General features: G+C 38.3%; 1 protein-coding gene across 1 annotated transcript in view; it reads left to right on the top strand.

The window, feature by feature from the left end:
- Nucleotides 1–22,128, top strand: part of SLC5A11 (solute carrier family 5 member 11) — a 717,678-nt gene that overhangs the window by 679,046 nt on the left and 16,504 nt on the right. Inside the window, exon 15 of the mRNA XM_044089092.1 lies at nt 8,720–8,879. Within this exon, the coding sequence (XP_043945027.1) occupies nt 8,720–8,879 (160 nt within the window). The remainder of the gene's footprint in view (nt 1–8,719; nt 8,880–22,128) is intronic.

The raw sequence follows: 22,128 nt of genomic DNA, 5'->3' as shown, positions 1-22,128 counted from the left end.
ACTATGACAGAGTAGTAACAGTACCTGTTGAGAAACTTGAGTGCATGAGTAATATGGCAGATTCTGGCTCCCGACAAACAACTAACTGTGACTTTCCCCTTATCCAGCATGGTGAAGGCACATCTGTGTGTCTCACAATGGAGTCTCCTATGACTAATATGTTGGGTTTATGTTTAGGCCTTAGTGGCTGTGAGACACATCTGTGTGGACTATGTGTGGTGGACAGTGGAGTTAGCTTGTGTTTTTGCCTTGGACATCTCTTTTGTTTGGGTATGTTTTTGTTGAGGACCTCTGCATATGTGGGGGTGTGTTGTGTAGGTCTTGGTGTTGTTTGAAGTGTGGTGTTTGTGTTGACAACCTTCTCAGTGACAAACATACTGGCTTGTGGGGGAGAGAGCAATGACTCTAGGTACTTGATGTAATTGCATCTCTCACAAGTTGTGTTCTTAGGTGGCAGTAGTAGAGTGTTGTCCGTGTACATGAAGCAGTTGCTACACTGTCTCACGATGCCCATATCAGCAAGACTGGCAAGAGAAAACGTAAGAACTTGTCCATCCATATTTGTCAGAAACTGAGGGAGAGAGGCCAGAGAGAGCAAAGAGAGTAAAGGGTAGAAAGTATAACCATTGCAGGTGGATAGCCCATGAGGGCATGTCCCTTCATTTGCAGGAAGACACACACACTCACACACACACACACACACACACACACACACACACACACACACACACACACACACACACACACACACACACACACACACACACACACACACACTATGACACAGTCATGTACCAAGTGGGCTGGAGTGGGGTTAGAACTCCTACCTATCTAGCCTTATACACTATAGATCATGATACATATCATATGCACCACGGCTTAGCTTCATGGCTTACATAAGACATGGCAAGTATTGTACAACAATTGGACAGGTGAAATTCGATATTATAGTTAAGAGTTCCCCACAGGACTCATACTTGTTTAGATTGCATCTTTCAGCTCTGTCTTTATCACCTGAAGGAGTCTATAAGCAGATGTCTTGAAAATGGGTAAACTGATTACATCTGTTAAAGATAGTACATGTCTGCAAAGAAGTTAACTAAATTGTCCATTTGAGCACAGAGCAATTATATGCTGAGAAATACATAAAAAGCTTAGTTTATATAACTTGGGAAACATTGACTGAGGAATGAATAGTTAATACATTACACAGTGATTGAAACAGTGGATTCATTTCAGGTCCTGTGCATATGGCTAGACCCAACTTTGAGTTTTTCCTGATCATCTCAACCGATTGGCCAATGATAGTTATAAAATTGTACACTGTATAAAAGGATTTGTATAATCCAGAAATCAGACATGATGAAATTATTTTTGTAAAGTGCATTAGATCCAAACTAGAGTTTGGAATAATAATAATAATAATATTGAAACCTTATAAGAAAACCAGCATTAGTAAATTGGAAAGAATACAGTAGAAATATACCAAGGACATCTATGGATGCAAATGTTTACATTATTATGAAATATTGAAATATCTGAACTTGTACAGCATCTCGTATAGAGATTTAAGAGAAGACATTATTTAGGAATATAGGGTATTATCAGACAGCTACCTCTGGAAAGGTTTGAAGTTACCAAAGACTGAAGAGAATCATAAGACAACCAGAGTAGGATATTATATAAGAACAAGAGATGTACTAATTGGTTATCTGAGAGAATAGATAATGCATAGAACAGACTTCTTCTTCTTTCAGCTTTTCCCGGATAGGGGTCACCACAGCAGATCACCTGTCTGCTCATGATTGGCAGTAGAGTTTTATGGTGTTGAGTTGCCAGGCTGGCGCTCAAACTTCCATGGAAGGCACACACACACATGCACTCATGCCTAGGGCCAATTTTGAGTGTCCAATCCACATACAGCATGTCTTTGGGAGGAAACCGGAGCAGCCGGAAGGAACCCACGCAACCACAGGGCGTACATGCAGACTCCGCACAGAAGGCACCCCAGTTGAGGATCGAACCGGAGAACCTCTTGATGTGAGATGACAGCACTAACTGCTGCACCACCATGGCCACCCATATAGAACAGACTATCAAATTAAATTAAGACATGCACTAGTTCATATATTTTTAAGAACAATTTGGTCACTTATTAGAAGGTCATTGTTGTCCATGCCAGAAATATATGTATGTATTCATGTATGTTTTTATATATTGACATATGTATTTCATAAAAGGTACTGTATATAAAACGGTGGTATCAGGGGCATCCTACCGTAGTCACCACTGTGTCTCACTTGCTGAACTGGGCTGGCTTGAACTCCCTTACCTCTTTCAATGGTATCAACTCTCACTCACCCACTAACTAGTAAACCATCCACTAAATGTCCCATCCCTCCAGAATCTACTCCAACCATATTGCACCACCAGACCACTAAGATCCAGCAACAAAAATCACTTGCAGATCACTAAAGCCAATAACTCTGCTGGTGAAGCGCTATTCTCTTGCACCATAGCCAAATTATGGAACTCCCTCCCACCCACAATTACCTCCGTACCATCATGCACCCACTTCAAAACTTTACTAAAAGCGCACCTAAAAACATGCTGGCTATGCCCTAGCAACTCCCACTGTAATATCAGCCACCCCAGCCAACCACTACCTTCCTTTCCACTCCATTAACTACCTTGATTATAGCAAGCTCAGATGCTCATAAGCCTAGTATTTATACAGCAGGTACTTCTTATTTTAACATTTGTTAATGTCTGTTATGTTCTCTCCCATCCATTGGTGTAGATTTTCTGCCGTGCTCAGCCAGTGTGCTCACCTTGGTCATGTAGGGATTTTGTTCTCATCCATTGGTCAAGATTTCTGTGATGATCCATCCCTCCAGTTCCTTTAATAACCCGTGCTTGAGGTTCCAGTCTCCCGCCCTTGTGGCTTGGGTGGATCTCCTCTTTTGAGGGTCTATTAATAGATCGTGTCTGGGTTGTCCTTGTATGCCTATGTTAGGCAAAGGTCACCTTTGAGCAGCCGGTAAGTGACTCAATAAAGCTGGAGTTCTTTCAGCAGTATGCAGCATAGGACAGATTCTTGAGTTCTTCAGTCGGGAATGGTGAGAACTTTTTCTTTCTCTCCAAGCTGCTGAGTGTGTCGGGAGAGATACGTTCCAGAATGGGGCATTGCTTTGTGGCTTCTCCAGCTGCTGCAATGTACTCAATAAAGGGATTCCCGAGTGGGCAGTGTACTCATGTCGCTGTGATAGTGATTGCAATAAGGAAGACTGGGCCCTGGCTACTATGCTTCACTTCTTTGTGATAAGGTGGAGCTACTAAGAGACCCTGGGTCCCCAGGACTACTATCAACCTGGGTCCCCAGGTCCTCTGATAATTTAGTAGCCTGGGGTATTCTTGTTTCTCGAAGATATGACTATGCATTTTTTGGCTTTTTTTCTTAAGCCGTTTTGAATGCACCTTTTATCGTGTCTTTGGCATTTCTTCTGCAGGATCGTGAGACTTGCTGTGTTTTTCTGTTAGGCCAGCACTCAAGTCATCTAGCTGTTTTATCATCAGTCTCCTCCCTAATTTTTACTTGTTCCATCAAAGTAGTTTGTGAAGTAGAGTGGGCCGGGAGCTTGCCCTGGGGAACTTTGATTGTGACAGGAGTGGGCCTGACATGAAGCCAGCAAAGGGACTGTTGTGTCTGTTCTGTCAGCAACCAGCCAACCAACTTGCCCATCACCAGTATGGGTTTAAGCTGTAATGTGATGAGTTGTGGTATATGGGTTAACATTTATTTGATCGAGAGCCTTATGTAGTATTGGTGGAAAACAGCGAGCCTTAGCCTTTTAGGGATCAATAGCTTTGGTGACTGTTTCTTCAAGTTTGGCAAGTTTGTCAAAAAAGTTGCAAAAAACAAAAGCCAATTTGGGTTGGATGCCAAAGACAAAATCCAAATGTCCCAAATTCTATGTCTTTATTTATGAGGTCCATTATGATCCTGCAGATAAGGCTTGTAGGCTGTATGGTTGCAGATTTCCAGCTAAAGGAGGGGGGCGGTTTGCCAGGGTTTGTTCAGTTGCCGCCGTTTGTTGTGGGTATGTGTATCCAGAAGGTAAGACTTTTGGGTAAACAGCTGTCAGAGCTGTGGGTTTGTTTATTCTAGCTGTGTTAGGGTGGAGCACACAGTCGTGTGGATGGGGGGAGACACATGGATGCTGGGATGCTGCGTTTCCCATCTCACTTGAGTGGAGATGTTTGAGGGGTTTCTGGTTTTGGTACTTGATATCTCTTATATCTGGGGAGAGGGGTTGGGGGGGGAGCAGGGAAGATTCACTCACAGCCTCAGTGGCAATGTCAGTAGGATCAGTAATCTTCACATCATTTTGATCTAGTTCTATATTATCTGGGAGTTTCTGGGAGTTTTTCAAACTAGGCTAAGAACATGTTGGTTGAGTCTTTATTTTTGAGTCTTCTCAGTCTTTCTTTTTTTTTGAAATTTGGATGATTTTTTTTAGTTTCTTAGTTTTTTAGATTATACTTACTCTGGGTGTCTGCACCTTTAAGGATTTTTTGTATCTCAGTGTAGCTTCCTCCTTGTTTGTTTTGTTTTATGGCTGGGGTCCTGACCTCCACGAGACTGCCCTTTTTACAAAAGAGTCTTTGTACTGTATTTTTTTTCAGGTGGGGGTGGGGATGAGGACCTCAGCGAGATTTGTTTGTGATCTGATCTCACCAGTGAGGGATGTTCGATGATGGATGATATTATCAAGTTCCCTCTGTGGTGTGGAGACTAGTTGTTCCATGGCATTTGAGTTTATGAATTCCAGGAACTTTGGGCTAGGTTTGGGCTTGGTAGTGTTCCCCAGTCTATATTAGGTCTATTAGGGTAATCCTGGTATGATGGTGTTTGGTGATACATTTATCCCTCTAGTGTTTTCAGGAAGGCCATGTGAGTTTCCTGAGTTTGTGAGTGTGGCCTGTAACATGCTACAATTTGCAGAGCAGTCTTTTGCTATGGGTTAGTGCACCCTGATGGTCTCCCGATGCATGCGTGTGTGCCACCAGTCTTGAGGTGTGGGTGTCCTTGATGAATATGGATACCCTCCTTTTGGTATTGTCCGACACCAGGGACAATGACTGAGTCATATTTGTACCTGCTGTTGAGAGACCTTCTGAAGGTTTGGGTGTTTGGGGTGTCTGCCTGCTGTCTTTTGGTATTTTTTTTTGAGAGAGCCTCAGCCCTCCTTGTGTTTTTGTGTTGTATGATTTGAGGTTGTAATGGTATGTGAGACTGGGTCTGGGTGGGTGTGTGGTAACCTTCTCTTCTCTGACTGTCTTTGCCAGTCCTATGTTTGAGAGCTCAGCCTCCAGTTAGGTTTAATAGATAGAGAATAGTCTACTTGGAGTCAAGTAGAGTTGATCTTTGATTTGATCAGTAGTATAGTTCGAGGAAGGTAGTTTTAAGGGAAAATTTGAAGAGTGGACTTTAGGTAGCCCGAGTCAGGTGGTAACTGCACGTCTGGATTGGGTGGTACCTTAGATGTAATTTGATGAAAACACGATGTACTTCACAGATAAAGATTCTAGTTGTCTACTGATGTACTATGTTCTTCATCTGTAAATATGTTGTAAGTAATTGCTATGTTAAATTGTTAATCGCTATGTAATCCAATCTAACTACTGTCTGTTTATTTTAACTGTGGAGCTTTTCTCCCCGGGCCTCTGCTGAAAATGGACTTACATCAAGTCGGACACTCCCGGTCAACAAATGTAAATAAATAAAAAAATAAATAAATAAGTCTGTAGGCATTGCCATTGGCATTTACATCAACCACCTTTTTCCCATGTTGTACATATGATCATTGGGTTATATGAACAGTGTCACCAAAAAAAAAAAAACAGCCATCAGACAATGGCAAGCTGTAAATTTTTAATAGGACTCCCATACAAAACATAGGTAGTCCATAAAAACAGACCGGTTTTGGATGAAACTACACTTAGCCTTCTTCAGTGTTAAATGGTTTAACACTGAAGAAAGCTAAGTGTTGTTTCAGCAGAAACCAGTCTGTTTTTATGGACTACCTATGTTTTGTATGGGAGTCCTATTAAACATTTACAGTTTGCCATTGTCTGCTGGCTTGTTTTTTTGGTGACATTAGTGGTTTGGAGCCTTGCAGTTGCCATACATGCAGGGAACACTTTGCGGTTTATATGAATAGTGACCATTGAGACAATGTTCACACAGCTAGTTGGAAAGCACGATCAGTAATTAAAAAATGGACAATTAAAATAATGCATGACAGTGGTAAGGGATGTTTGCCACTGGGTGACATTCATAGCCACGTTTTGCTCTTCTAACTTTACTTTTATATAACTTCTGTACATCCTTAAAGCTGGATGTAGTGTTGACACTTGAGAATTACATCTATTTCAGCCACAACTTTTTTTTTTATTTTAGTCAATGCATGTAACCAGTCTATTAGTCCTTGTTTCTGAACGTGTTTATCAGTAAAATAATTTAAAAATGTATAAAAAGGTGATTTTACTTCAGTATTCCACTACTCTTTACCAACTGCCAACCACGAGCCATGATTTAATAGCTGATGGTTACAAAATCAGAACTGTGGAGTTTCCTACAAGCTTCCTCTTTGATGGATCCTTCGGTCAGGAGTATCTTAAATTCACATGTAATGCAATAATGGTATGATGATCCCAATTCAGGACCAACTGCATGCTTTGAAACATTATGTCATCGTGTTTTCATCAAATTACATCTAAGGTACCACCCAATCCAGACGTGCAGTTACCACCTGAGAATAATTATTTGGAAAATATTTTTCAGTTATGTTATTCATTACCTTAGAATTAGATGATGGTAAACTCCAATCCACACCTGTATCATTGATATCATTGGCAATTATATTACATCCACTACTGAAAAATCTGTGAAGATGTTCATTCAGCTTAATGGTCCTGCCCTGTAGCTAGGACAACATCATGGAAGTCATAAATTTAAAATGTGTTCAAGCCAAATTTAGTTGACACATTGAGAGGGATACCAGCACCCTCTTGACTGATCTAACTATATGGTGTCCCTTCAAATCAGGGAATCAGTGTTTTCTTTTTTTTTTTTTTTTGTGCTCTTTAATAAGGTTCCCATCTAAAAAAAACAAAAAACAAAAAACAAAAAAACACACACACACTCACAATCCAAGTGAACATAAGACAAAATGCCCTGTTACCATGATCTAAATGAACATTATCTCTAGTAAAAAACCTGGTCTTATGGATTACCTCTTTACAAAAGTTAACAGTGTTCATGTTGCTCTTTAAACATTCATTTTTACTGATGCTATTATAACATTTGCTTAGCAATCTAGCTTAGCCTCCCCTTAGAACATGTGGCAGGAAAAACATCAAAAAAGACTAAGGCAACCCAGCCTATTTATCCAAGGATATAAGGTTCTTAACTGAGTCATGAAATCTCCCCATCTCAGTATGAGTGGTAGCATTATTTTCAGCTAAATTATGATTTTATTATATTTCTTGTTGTTAATAAGTTTATCTAGAGCAGTGTTTACACCATGCATCCTCGTAAATGTGAGACACTAATTTTCTTCCTTGTTATTTCTGGGAAGAATGATTTTATGCCCCTTAGCATCGAGTTATCTGCTGAGTGCAATAAGAGCTCTGTCAACTATATCATTACCTGCTTTAGCAGGAAGATCCTGATTTGATAGGGAAGGTCCACCACCCAGAACTCTGCTATGTTTGTTTGTTTCTAATTTATTATCAGAACTACAGTTTAGGGACACATTATCAATCCATAAACTCTTGTTTTTGGGGACAGAACAGAACCATTGCTAGGAATATTTTTTATAGTTTTTGCATAAGCGCATTTGAAGTTGGAAGATCAAATGGCTGTGAGTTCTATTCCCTCCCTAAGGGCTTAGGTTCATTTTCCAGTACTGACAATGTAGTGCACTTTGGGGTGAGGTGCTGTACTCCCGAATGTGCCATCTTTCACATGAGATGTTAGACCAAGACCCAATCTGCCTGAGCTGATGGTGGCTCATACATGCATAAAAGATCTTATGGTGCTTACTGAAAAGTGCAGGGGAATTTTCCTGCTTCCCTGGTTAAATTTCCCCTATCTAGTCAGTATGAATGCTGTCTTGGTTGCCCACTACAAGCCAGATACAGGCCTGAAAGGGCTATCCTGTCAACTAAATTCAAATGAATAAATAAACGGGGTATACATCAATACCTAGTTCAATGTTCGATTCTTTGGATGATATGTCTCCTGTGGCTGTGGTTATGTGAGGGATGTAGATGCTTGCATACTACTATACATGTTAAGGTGCCTGGACCCAGGAGATGCATGTTGCTTCTTTTCCCATACATCTTCTCTGTGATGGCTTGTGATGCAAGATGCAAATATAAAAGTATGATGAGGGGATTATACTTTGGAAACTAAAACACAAACACATTTATTCTGTATGCCAAAAGAATTACAGTGTGGCAGTATGCATGATTAGAGGGCAATTCACAGTTTCATGCAGTTCCTCCTTCAATTTGCTGCAGAAAGGTGTCACACTTTATATACCCTCTGTAGCCTGTTGAAAACTGTGACATCACACCTGCTGATCTGACTTCTAATTGGCCAAAGTACTTATATTAATCAGATATGTTTACTTCCATCTATTCTGCACAGATCAGTCACCTGACATGGTTTACCCGCTTTGATGAATTTACTGAACCCACTCAGCAGACAGAAAGCCCTCCAAATTCCAAGGAAGAGAATGGTCCATCTAATACTAATAGCACAATCCCCATATCAGATGCCAGTGAAGAGTCTCGCAAAGAAGGGACACGTAAGTTAATTTATTTGATCACTCCTTTTTTACAGAGTTCAGTTTTTTCTTGATGATTTAAAACTGGAATAAGCAAGCAGCTTAGAGACAACAAGTGAGAGTTGCTCCATAATGACTTCAGCAATGTCCTTTGACATTTCATGTAGTGAGCCATTTAAGCGTGTCCTTTATGTAGAACAGAGTTCTCTGCATGCTTGATGCTTACATGATATCTAGTGCCTTTTCATTCAAATGGCATTGGTTGACAGTGTATTTTAGTTTCCATATTTGTGAAGACTAGACCAAGGATATTGGGACCCTACTAGGATGGTCAACTATCTGTAAAAGGGAGTTAGCATTATAATATCAAAGAAGCATTGAGTATGCTGACGACTGTCAACATAGGTAAGGTCAGCTAGCTTGTTGGCTTCTGCTTTTAGGGATACAGTTTTTAGTATTGAAACTAACTTACCTTTTGCCACTGTACATGCCTTGTCAAAGCATTATCTTATTTTGTATACTGACAACTGACTGCCACAATCTCCCAATCACCCCATCTTTTATCTCTCAGGCTCTCTCACTGTCCCTCATTCCCTGTCACACACACACACACACACACACACACACACACACACACACACACACACACACACACACACACAAATACACACACATGCATTGCATGCCACACAGTAATTAAGAAGTAATTAAGAAATGATTAAATAAATCATGTGTTTCCATTTCTACACCACTGCATCCCACTTATCTGTGAATGACCATATGTAATCCAGTTCTTAGGTCAATATTGTATGTTGATAAAAGCAGGCTATACTTTTTTTCTATGTCATTTTTACCCCACACACTTATTTACCATCAAGACATTCCCAGTCAGACTCAGCCTCTTCATTCCCTTATATAATACCACTATACATTACATCATTACATAATATCCAGTATATCGATACCACATGAGGTGGCAGCAGTCCAGAGAAGTCATCACAGAGGCCACAACTGGGGTTGCTTTTGGCCTGTTCAACACACAACATAGCACATTTTTGTATAGTTGTAACCTCATCCTCTACATGGATGAGTGGTTTGCATCACTACAGAGATGCATTATATCTTCCTGCTTGTGAGCGCACTCTCCCATATACTTGCTAATGGAAGTTAACACTAAGGAGTGACTTAGTAAGCCAAAAGCCTACCTCTAGTGATATTCTTTACAATGTTACCCACTCCTCTGATGGACTGTAACAGTCTACATCCCTGATCCAACCCTCCTTCCCTCCCCAGATGGCCACACCCAACCTCTCCAGCCAGTGCTGTGAAGCACCAGGAAAACAAATTAAGTTTAGGGGGGGGGGGGCTGCGTCATTGTTAAGGCATTTTACCTGCACATTACTGGCATTGACGATGATTGCTACACTTCTTATTCTGTGATAGTTGATTGCAAATACTCATACTAAAATTAAGGGGGGGGGGGAGCCATTGGGCACTCATGACACATTTCTCAGTGCAACATGATAAAGCAAGAAATGCCATACTAATATTTCTTTTTAGCTATATGTGTAACATGCAACATCTTCACCCATCTTGCAAGAAGTTCTGGAATTCATGCCTTTTTCTAAAAACCCTCAACAAAATGTCCTATTCATAAGGCTTTGGGGCCTCCAATGAAAGAAATAGAGTATTCTCCATGGAATAACTGCAGGTGTCTGTTTCTTACTGGTGATTTGATCATATTCACTAATATACTGGCCCAAACATATGTGAGGACTTTAAAGCAATATTTAATAAAAATGTCAACTTTTATTTATCAAATGACATACATGCTTCTAAAAACTCCTTAGAAACTAGATGTCCTTGTTGGTTAATTATTCAATGGTATGAAATTAGTTGTTTCCATTTTTAACAATATACCAGTTTGTGACTGTCATCTTCTGGAACCTGGGTATTTCAAGATTCAGATGTCATCTGTATTTCTAAACACTTTATGAAGATTTGACCTTCAAACCATTTAACTTTATTGATCTTATTACTTTTTATTCTCATCTACGTCTTTCTTGCTATTTTATATAAATTATTCTACCATTTCCACTGTTTGAGTTTTGTTCCCCTTTCCCAGTATTTCCTGATTGCCATGAATTTGGCATATATTTCTCTAGGAATATTTGTCTTCCATTTGCAAGCTTCATTTCAGTGGAGCAACAGGTAACACTCTCACCTTTGGTGTAGAAGGTTTTAGGTTCTGTTCCAACACCAGATAGCTTGATTGCTGGCAATGCAGCATAACGGAAGTGCTGCACTTGTGACTGACTCATTGAGATGTTAAAATGAGGTCCTATCTGCTTGAGTTGCTGGTAGCTCAGGTGGATGTAAAAGATCCCATAGCACCTTTCCAAGAGAGTAGGGGAAATTTCCTGATGCCCTGACCAAATTTCCCCTAGTAGTTTAAATAAATACTCAGGTCTCCCCTAAAAAGAGGCTACATGCCTAAGTGGGCTAACCCACTCAACAAAGGATATATAGACATTTTAGTTTTATTCCTTTCAAAAATTACTTTGCTATCACTTTATCATCTCTATATTTCAAAAAAAAATGTTACATCATTCTCAGGCTTCATGTTCCCATTTCATTTGTTTTAAGACCGCTTAATATTTTAAGCGCATCTAGTATATTGTAAATTCCAAAATATTAACCATTAACCTGTTCATCATTTTTCCATTGCTCCATTTCATATCTGTGTTTAATTATCTGTTTATTTTTAATTTTAACCAGGTTGTGTCTTTTTTTGCCCTTCCTGTTGTCGCCGTCTAACTAATGTGGTGCTTTTCTCCACTGCTTCATTCTATATAATGGGAACAATGTCATACCTCTCAACTTGGTAGTGCAATAAATATGGACAAAAACAAAAATAATGTGAGGGCAAAGGATCAAAAATAGGGACAATTTTAAATATTGCTTTTATAAACTTTGAAAGTCGATAGAGTAACACTTTGCATTAGCATGTATTTTCTGGAAGGGTATGAAGTCTGGAATTGAATTGTCCATCATTATTTACCAAATTCAGTCTTCAATGACTTGCCAGAAAACCACAAATATTAAGAGTAGCATATTTAAAAATAAAGACAAAAAATCTGGACAGTCTGCAAAAATCTGGACAGTTAAGAGTTACGGATGGATTACAGTATTTCTTTTATCATAATATTTTTTTCCCAAAAATAAAGGTGTCCATTGTGCAAAATTCAGTTGATGACATTCATTCACTGGGTTCACTGCATAGCAAGCTAATTTTCTTAAAAGATCATCACAAGGTGGTCTATTATCCCATAACCATTATTTTCAGTAACTTGTGACTAATTAACATAATTCAGGCTTTGACCTTGTTTTGGGGCAGGCTGAAGTAAGAGGCTGGCTTCACCATCTGGGTTTATATTTCTCTATGTGACCAAAAGCATGTAGCACTTTTTCAGTTTTTTCAGTTGATTTCATTTCAATACTCCATTCCATTTTTTGTCATAAGAATTAGGTTTAATGTAGATAGATATTGTAATGCTGCACAAAACTTAGCTCAGAGCTCTCTAAGGTTTTGCTTCTATAAATCACTTCTTTGGTTAAGGTCAGTTTTTGTATAAACATTTGGAACATTGGCAGTGGGTTTCCAGTCATAGAAGGATAAAACCTTGACTGTGATCCAGAAAGCTAGGACTGATTACTAACTAAAGTGTCAAAGGGGCATACTGGATAAGATGAGAGTGGATAGTGAAGGTTTACCTATGCTGGGAGAGAAGATATCCTCATCTTCATTGCTGACTCTCAGTGGAGATTCGGAAACACACCAGGCAGCATTAAAAGCCATAGACATGCATACTTCCTCAAAACAACGCTATACCTATAATCTGCATTTTCAGGGCAGCACACATATGATAGGTCAATAATATTGTAGTGTGCAGCTGTCAGGCTGCCATCGGGGACTGGGGCTGAGAAATATGTAGAAAACGTTGATGGTTGCTTGGGTGATGTCCTTCCCATGATTGGCTGTTTCTTGAAGAAGAATGAATGGTCCAGTCTGATCACAAAAGTGCTGATAATGATAAGGGCAGTGGAGACTGAAAAAAGCATAAAATATGTGGGAAAGTAAAATCCTGTCCACATAGAACAAAAAATATAATGCTGTCCATCTTCAATATTCCAGTAGCCTAGTCCACCTCCAATATTTTGTAGCCTAGTGGCCTAGTGAGACTAACCCAGTCAACAAATGATAAATAAATAAATTATGCACAACAGGTCAGGCAGTTAATAAGACTTCTGTTTAGATGTGCACTATTTCCTGTCCACCACTGCTTGTATGCACTGTTTTCTCATTTGGACAATCTGATTAGCTATAATTTGGGTTTCTTGAATCCTTACAACCATGCAGTTGCATTTCTTTACATGCTCTATAGTCTAACAAACTTAACGACTGGCTCACTGATAAAACGCATACGGTCATCTCATAGGTAAGGGCATTGCCTCTAGAAAAAAAGCAGTTATAACCCCCCCCCATCAGGCCAATAACAGAGTACAACTCTTCTTTTGGTATGTTCCTTTCCAAACACATGTAGCAATTGGAGAGACCACAAAGATTCCTTACAAAGAAAATTCAGGGTTTTCAAGATCTGTCTTATGCAAACAGACTAAAATCATTGTCACTTTACTCTGTGTCATACAGACTGCTCAGAGGCGACTTGTGCCTTGCATATAGAGCAATCTCTAGTCCATCTTTAATGGAAATGATGCACAGTCACAAGTCAAATGGCACATGGGTCACTCACTCAAAGGACCTTAACCTGGTATGTGACATCAACAGAACTTGCTGGAGAGACAGACTTGTCTCACAGAGGTTGCCCCACCATTGGAACAAGCTTCCTATTCATGTTAAACAAAGCCTCTCATTGGCCCTATTTAAGTGTAATTTGGGCATTTGGATGGGTAACAGGAAACTGAACCCAGGGGTTCCACCAGTGTCCCTCTTGGACAGGGGCAATATGTGCTGATTTTATTGTCTGCTTGAACAAGACACCCTTGGGAACATGGGTTGAACTTGGCTAGGCTTGTAAGGACCCTTGGGCCATTAGCCTAGTAACCTCCTATGATCCTATGATCTTTGTTTTTGATGCATTTCAAATGCTGAGACCTAGTCTGTGTAAAATGTTTTCGGGTACATAGCTCATAAGGCAGGTGATATGAACTGGTAAGTTAATAACATCCTTCTTTTGAATGGTTAGTAGGATACCTAGAAATCCTGAAACATTTTCTCATAATCCAGGAAGTCTCTCCATCTTCCTAACCTTTCTGGGAGAAAGCACTGGATGTACATTTAGTTTAAGAGCTCTTGCTTTTATTACATTAAAAATACAAATACAAATAAATAAATAAATAAATAAATAAATAAATAAATAAATAAATGCAGGCCTTCCACCTCCACACTGCTTCTAGCTGGGAAAACAAGATATGCCTCACCACGCCTGTTTACTGTGTCTTCTTGTCTTCTTTATTTGATAGCTGGCCACTTGGGTTAGTTAAATATCTTTTTTAGCCACGAGTCATGCTGATGGTAATACATGCATGAAATAATTGTGACAATAGGAACAAGGCCAAGAATAAGCAATCGTAAAATATGTACAGTAATTTCCAAACAATTCCACTGGAGGTACTATGAGCAATTACAACACCATAAATTCTTTGAAAAGAAACAGGAAAACTACAGCACTAGTTAAAAAAATACTTAAGTTACTTTTATAGGGCAGGTCAAACATTAAGAAGTAGGATAAATCTTCTATTAAGAATGTTGCACTTGATGTATCTGTACATCCAATTAAAAGATTAAATGAGTCTGACAGATATATATATTTAATGCAGATAGAGTTCATTTGACACTTAAATTGGAGTAGCATGCTCCATCAAATGAAAATGCATTTACACTTGGTTCCTGAAGCCCTTGATAAACAGATAAATAATTTAGCTGGGACTGGAGTTTTTCTCTGAAGTATTATTATGTCGTCTGTTTTTCTGAGGGCTTGTGGAAGGCTCCTCAAGACAGCTGTCCAAACATTACATAAAGCTCTTTGACAACAATATACAGACTAGTTAAGGTTGCTAATTAGTACAGTTTTTCCTGGGACCTCTGGTTTTAAGATGATGCGGCCAAAGAAAGGTTAAGTGCCAGAAAAATAGTGATTGCTTCAATCCTTCAGGTAGTATAACTTGTGAGGTTACATCAAAATTCTAGAAATTTACTTGTGGTCTATAAGAATTTTGTGAGCATTTCCATGAAAAGTCTTTGCTTCATAAAAAATACTTCCATAACTTGAGTGAGAGTTCACCTCAGTTTAACCATTGCTTTGTTAACAAAAAGAAAAATAAATGGCTAATGTAGATATAATACAGAGTAAATAATAATTTTCCAATATGTGGTAAACATGAGGATAACTACTGAACAGTTATTCCATTTAAAAGTACCTTTATTGTTAATGAACTTGATCTTTTTTCAATTTGTTTGCCAAATTATAGGACAAATTGACTTGTATACCCCCAAAATATGAAACACATGGGCTATTAAATTGTCAACACAAATTGATTACAGTGTTAACATTGCCATAAAGTTGTTGCAGTAACATAGATTCTAATAGCAATCAAGTTTCCTCAGGAGATTATAAGTATTAAGAATAAGTTTAAGTTATGAAAGATCACTGTTTATTGAATGACAAACATGGGATTATATTTCTGTCACCACTAATCAAAAATAATGGTTACTATAACAAGGTAAAATCGCTAGGGCGGCCATGGTGGTGCAGTGGCTAGGGCAGCCATGGTGGTGCAGCGACTAGGGCGGCCACGTTGGTGCAGCAGTTAGCGTTGCCACCTCACAGCAAGAGGTTCTCCGGTTTGATTCTCTGCTGGGGTGCCTTCTGTGCGGAGTCTGCATGTCCTCCCTGTGGTCGCGTGGGTTTCCTCCGGGTGCTCCAGTTTCCTCCCACATCCCAAAGACATGCTGTAGGTGGATTGGACTCTCCAAATTGGCCCTCGGTTTGAGTGTGTGCATGCATGTGCCTTCTGTGGAAGGTTGGGCGCCGGGCTGGCACCTCGAAACTGTAAAACTCCACTGCCAATCATGAGTGGACAGGTGATCCGTTGTGGCGACCCCTAACCGGGAAAAAGCTGAAAGAAGAAGAAGATAACAAGGTAAAATCTGAAATAAATGTCTGTACATGCTTGACTTTTTATTGCAGAGGGCATAAAATAATACCACAAGAAAAGCGGTAATTTAAACAGACACAAAGCACCAAAATTCACAACTCTACAGGGTATAATAACCAGTGAAATTTATTCTGGTACCTCTGCTTTTCGCCTTCTAAGGAATGCTTTAAACATCAAAAAACCACCCTATTTATACACCGAATGGTGTTACAAATGATTAATTATACAATTAACCAAAATATTCTCTACACATTTTAAGAGCAATACCCCACTTACACATGCAATGAACATTTTAAAACATTAAATTATTTTATATAATACAAATATTTTTATATATGTATGTAGCAAAGCTTCCTACAACAATTTTTATTGGCAAATTCCTAAATACAAAACTACCCACAAAATTACACCTGTAGAACTGTATTTGAAAATTTATAATTACAAGGTTAAACTGCTATCAATGTTCATTCCCCTGGGGTGAAGTGTTTTAAAATTTATGGTCATTCTGCATTCCAATTTGTTCAATTCATCCTTAAAACTACCCCCATACTTCAAAAATGGACGTGCCAACACACTAAAAAACAGACTAGTCTCAGACTCCCCATGTACAGACACAAAATGATCAGCTATAGGACTATTACAATTCTGCCTTCTAATATCTCCCAAGTGTTTCATTATTCTTACCTTCACCTTTCTCTTTGTTTGCCCAATATACCATTTGGTATTTTGGCAACCACAACCAATAATATATACAACCCCCTGAGAGTTACAATGAAAAACCTCTATGGCCTTGTACAATCTACCATTAATTTTAGAATCACTTAAATCCTTAACCCTACCACATACTGAGCAATTTCCACATATTCATGTCCCAACTCTCTCATCCATTCTACTTATCAAACCATCCCCACTTAATAATTCCTTCAAATTCTTATACCTTCAATAGGAAAAAGTTACATGTTTGGGAAAAAGATGTCCTACAGTCACATCCTCAGAGACGATATACCAGAATTCCTTAATAATTTTCTACAATGTGTTTGAAAATGGGGAATATCTCAGTACAAAACAATCTCTCCTCTTCCTTATTCCTGTTTCTATCAACTCCCCTGTACATTCAAACACCTGTCACGAAATGTATTCTGTTTTTTCCAAATCATGTTATGGGCCTCCCTCAGGATGGTTTCCGAATACCCTCATGAGCTTAATCTATTATAAACCTCATTCAAAAAGATTTCTTTAAGCTCAACATCAGAAGTATTCTGATAAATTCTTCTGACTTCATCATATGGTAAGGATTTAATTAAATGTGGGGGATGCATGCTTTCTGCATGGAGAAAATTGTTGACAGACGTTGGTTTCCTATAAGGATTAAACTGAATTATATGATTCTTGTCTACATACAGCTCCACATCCAAGAAAGTCTTACTCACAGAGTTAAAATGAGTAAATTTCAAACCATGGGTAGTACCATTGATATACTCCATAAACTTTAAAATGTCCTGTTGATCACCCTTACAAATAAATATCAAGTCATCACTAAACCTTTTATAGTAGATGACATTCTTAACAAAATATTTGGTGGGATACATAAATTGCTTTTCAAAGTCCCCCATATGTACCATGGCATAAGTAGGGGCATAAGAGGCCCCCGTTGCTGTGCTTCTTTTTTGCAAAAATAATTCTTTATCCCACCTAAAATAACTATGAGTCAGGCAGAATTCTAACAAAGACAACAGAAAAGAGGTACATGGCTCTTCACCCAAAATTCTACTCATGGCTTCCAAGCCCCATTTAATGTTAGTGTACAACAAACTAGCATCATCTGTTGCCCAGAAAAGAATCATCCTGCCACCTAATTTTCCTCAATCCCATACATAGCTCTCCAGTATTTTTAATGTGGGAAGGCACTTTCACCAAGTATTTTTTAAGTTGATAATCCAAAAACAAACCAACATATTCCAAATATGAACATATCATCGAAACAATAGGTCTTTCAGGGGGATTCATTAAGCTGTTATGAATTAAGGGGATAACATAAAACTTAGGATCCCTAGGTCTTTAACCAAAAGCCTCTCCACATCCTTATTTCCCAGGAAACCCAGTCTTTCCCCTCTCTCCAATATCTCATATAGCTCACAATTAAACCTCTATACCGGGTAGCTAGAGAGTTGAATATAATCATTATTATCACAAATTAAATCTTTAACCATTTTGTGATAACTATCCCTACTCATTACAACCCAGTTATGTGCTTCTCTGAAAACATACTTATCCAAATGAGCATGTACCATCTATAGTTCTGCCCATTCACCCCTAGTTAAATTATGCATTTTGTTACTCTTAAGAAAAACATCAAGTTAATATTCCCCCATTCTACAGGCCACATTTTTAAACAACTTAATTGCCATAGAATGCTTGGGTAGCATGAAATTATTTTTCTTCAAAGAAAAAACAAGTAAGTCAAGACGGCCATAATCCATATTAAAGCCATCACAATGTTGTTCACAAACAGTTTCATCCATGTTAATAGCTGTCATATCATTTACATAGTCATTAACTAATTCATGAAATAAATCAGTTTGATATAAACGGACATCCAGAATTTCATCATCACTATCATAACTAACTTCATGCGGAACATCATTATTACTGCCCAGATTGTGAAAATACACTTTCAAAAACAATTTGCGACAAAAGCGTTTCACATTTAAAATAATATCTGCCAAACACAGTAAGCTAGTGGGGACAAACAAAACATTAACAAGGTCTTCTGTCAGTACAATATCAGAGAAATTCACGATTTTTAGTTGTTTAACCACATTCTTTCCCACTGGCAGTACAGAAAGCATTGAAAAGTTATTTGTCAACTCCAAATCACATGCATTCACAGTTCTAAACTGTCCACAAACATTTCCCCTTGCAACAATGATAAACAAGGCTCAGAATCCAAAGGAGAAGTATTCCTTACTTCTTGTATTCCCCCGACCTTGCTTGGGGGATTGCATTCCCACTATAGAGTTTTTTTGAGAGTTATATTTTGGTATATGGTCTCTGAGGATGTGACTGCAGGACATCTTTTTCCCAAACATGTAACTTTTTCCTATTGAAGGTATAAGAATTTGAAGGAATTATTAAGTGGGGATGGTTTGATAAGTAGAATGGATGAGAGAGTTGGGACATGAATATGTGGAAATTGCTCAGTATGTGGTAGGGTTAAGGATTTAAGTGATTCTAAAATTAATGGTAGATTGTACAAGGCCATAGAGGTTTTTCATTGTAACTCTCAGGGGTTTGTATATATTACTGGTTGTGGTTGCCAAAATACCAAATGGTATATTGGGCAAACAAAGAGAAAGGTGAAGGTTAGAATAATGAAACACTTGGGAGATATTAGAATGCAGAATTGTAATAGTCCTATAGCTTATCATTTTGTGTCTGTACATGGGGAGTCTGAGACTAGTCTGTTTTTTAGTGTGTTGGCACGTCCATTTTTGAAGTATAGGGGTAGTTTTAAGGACGAATTGAACAAGTTGGAATGCAGAATGATCATAAATTTTAGAACACTTCACCCCGGGGGAATGAACATTGATAGTAATTTAACCCTGTAATTATAAATTTTTAAATTTAGTTCTACAGGTGTAATTTTGTAGGTAGTTTTGTATTTAGGAATTTGTCAATAAAAATTGTTGTAGGAAGCTTTACTACATACATATGTATAAAATATTTGTATTGTATAAACTAATGTAATGTTTTAAAATGTTCATTGTATGTGTAAGTGGGGGTATTGCTTTTCAAATGTGTAGAGAAGATTTTGATTAATTGAATAATTAATCATTTGTAACAGCATTTGGTGTATAAATAGGGTGGTTGTTTGATGTTGAAAGCATTCCTTAGAAGGCAAAAAGCCGAAGTACCAGAATAAATTTCACTGGTTATTATACCCTGTTAACAGGGCCGGCCTTAGCTGAAATGGCGCCCTAGGTGAAGTAGTGCTCCGGCGCCCTTAAGCCTCATCCACACCCATGAAACACCCCTGTTTGAGCCACATCCACAGAGTCATTCCGCAAGAAACCACTCCAGTCATTTCCTTAAATTATTTAAATGCATAGGGAAAAAAAGATACCTTGTAATGTAGTTCATCTACAAACCCAAAACCAAAATAGACTGCCTTCTCTATAACTATAACCCAGCTACATCCTGGAACCATCTCCCCTTGGAAATAAAATCCCTCCAGCATAGCAAAAGTTTCAAATTAGCCACAAGGAAATACCTAAAAACAAAGTGGTCTTGCCACTGTAGCCAACCACCCTGAAACCACCATCCTTTCACCTGTTTCACCACCTCACTCTTAATGTATCTCTAACACTATTCCCCTGCCTCTTCTACCTCTTCCCTTCCTCTATCTCCAACCACTCTTAATTCTAACAGTCTCAAAACAACCTACCTGTCTAGTCTGTCTCCTATACTCTACCTCCCCTACATCTCCTACTAGCCATTCTTACTTTCCTTTCTTGTTTACAAACTCCTATACTAGATCCTACCCACTTTAAATAAGCATCTGCCTAACTACTAACTCATTTTGCTCTAAGCAGCTTAAATAATATTGTAACTAGTCACATTTTCTTCTGCTAATTGTTCAAAACCTTGTTTGTAACAACTCACATACTTGTCTGCCAATTGTTAATACTATGTATAATTGAATTGCCTGAGGAGCTTTATTCTCTCCAGGTCTCTGCTTGTAAGATCCTATAGCTGATTTTACTACTATGTTACTAAAATGTAATAAATTGTTTTCTAGTCCTGAGGAGCTTTTCTCCCCGGGTCTCTGCTGAAAATGAGCCAAAAGCTCAGCCAGACTAACCCGGTTAACAAATGTAAAATAAATAAATAAAAATAAATAAATAAGTAAATGTACTATGCATGCGTGGGAACGTAAGTTCCATATGCATCCACAGCACATCAGCAAACATCGAAGATCACAAGGGAACTCTACGCCGCCATTATACAAAGACATCATTTAAGAAAGGTAAACAATTTCTTTCTGAAATAATGCCATCTGTGGGTTAATCCTGTGATACCCACACCCAATCATGGGTTTTTGCTTAAATATCTGATATTACTATTTTAGTACCTTTTCCTGGGTTTTGTTCACAAACATATATTATTACACATTTCTCTGTATTCTGGCCATTCTTCTGACTTTGACAATTTCCTTATTCATACCGCTTCATACTGCTCATCAGTTATGTTGCAGATTTTCATATTATCCACCAAGATGTACGCTTTCCCCAGCACTTCAAAAGAAAAATTCACACAACGGAATCTCGCTGCATACCTTTCCAGCAAACCTCCTTTCTTAAAAATTACACTATTAAACATAATGTTTTGCATATTCATGGTCACATAGGTTAATAAAGGCCATCACCATGTGACCTGCTCTTGGCAGGAGAGACTGGAGGTGGTATTTATACCACTATTCAAATATGAAAATGAACACAAATGTTACTTACAAATATTTCCTTTGTTTGTATTTACTACATATTATTTGTGAACATGTTGCAGAGGTCTTAGTTTCTTTTATAGATTTCTGTCATTTGATTCATAATACACTATTGTTATATTTTAATGAGAGTACACAGCTAATATCATCATCTATTAATAAACTACTCAGGTTTACATTCCTCTTGTTTCAGCTGATAATGGTATCTGGGTCGGTATCAATTAACCACTTTGTTTGCAAACAACTTCTTCAATGAAACTTTTTTGCATAATGCCACTGGGTTGTTGAGCAAAGTTTCTTAATTACAAAACAATTGTGTAACCTGGAACCAGACAGCTGAAAACCCATCATATTTAACAGTAGCTAGGTACCTAGTTATTTATTCATACAGACAGAACTAACCTTAGACCAACAGTGCCTAGTATGATTGACAGTGTTGTGTATAAGCAACCCCTACAACCCATGTCTGAAGCATCTGGCTCATACTAATAATTTCCCAAGTGTACATGCATGTTACTTAAACAATCAGCA

The sequence above is a fragment of the Protopterus annectens genome, chromosome 12.part0, assembly GCF_019279795.1.
Source record: "Protopterus annectens isolate FY-2018-M chromosome 12.part0, PAN1.0, whole genome shotgun sequence".
NCBI lineage: Eukaryota > Metazoa > Chordata > Ceratodontiformes > Protopteridae > Protopterus > Protopterus annectens.
This window is presented reverse-complemented; position numbering and strand designations above follow the sequence as displayed.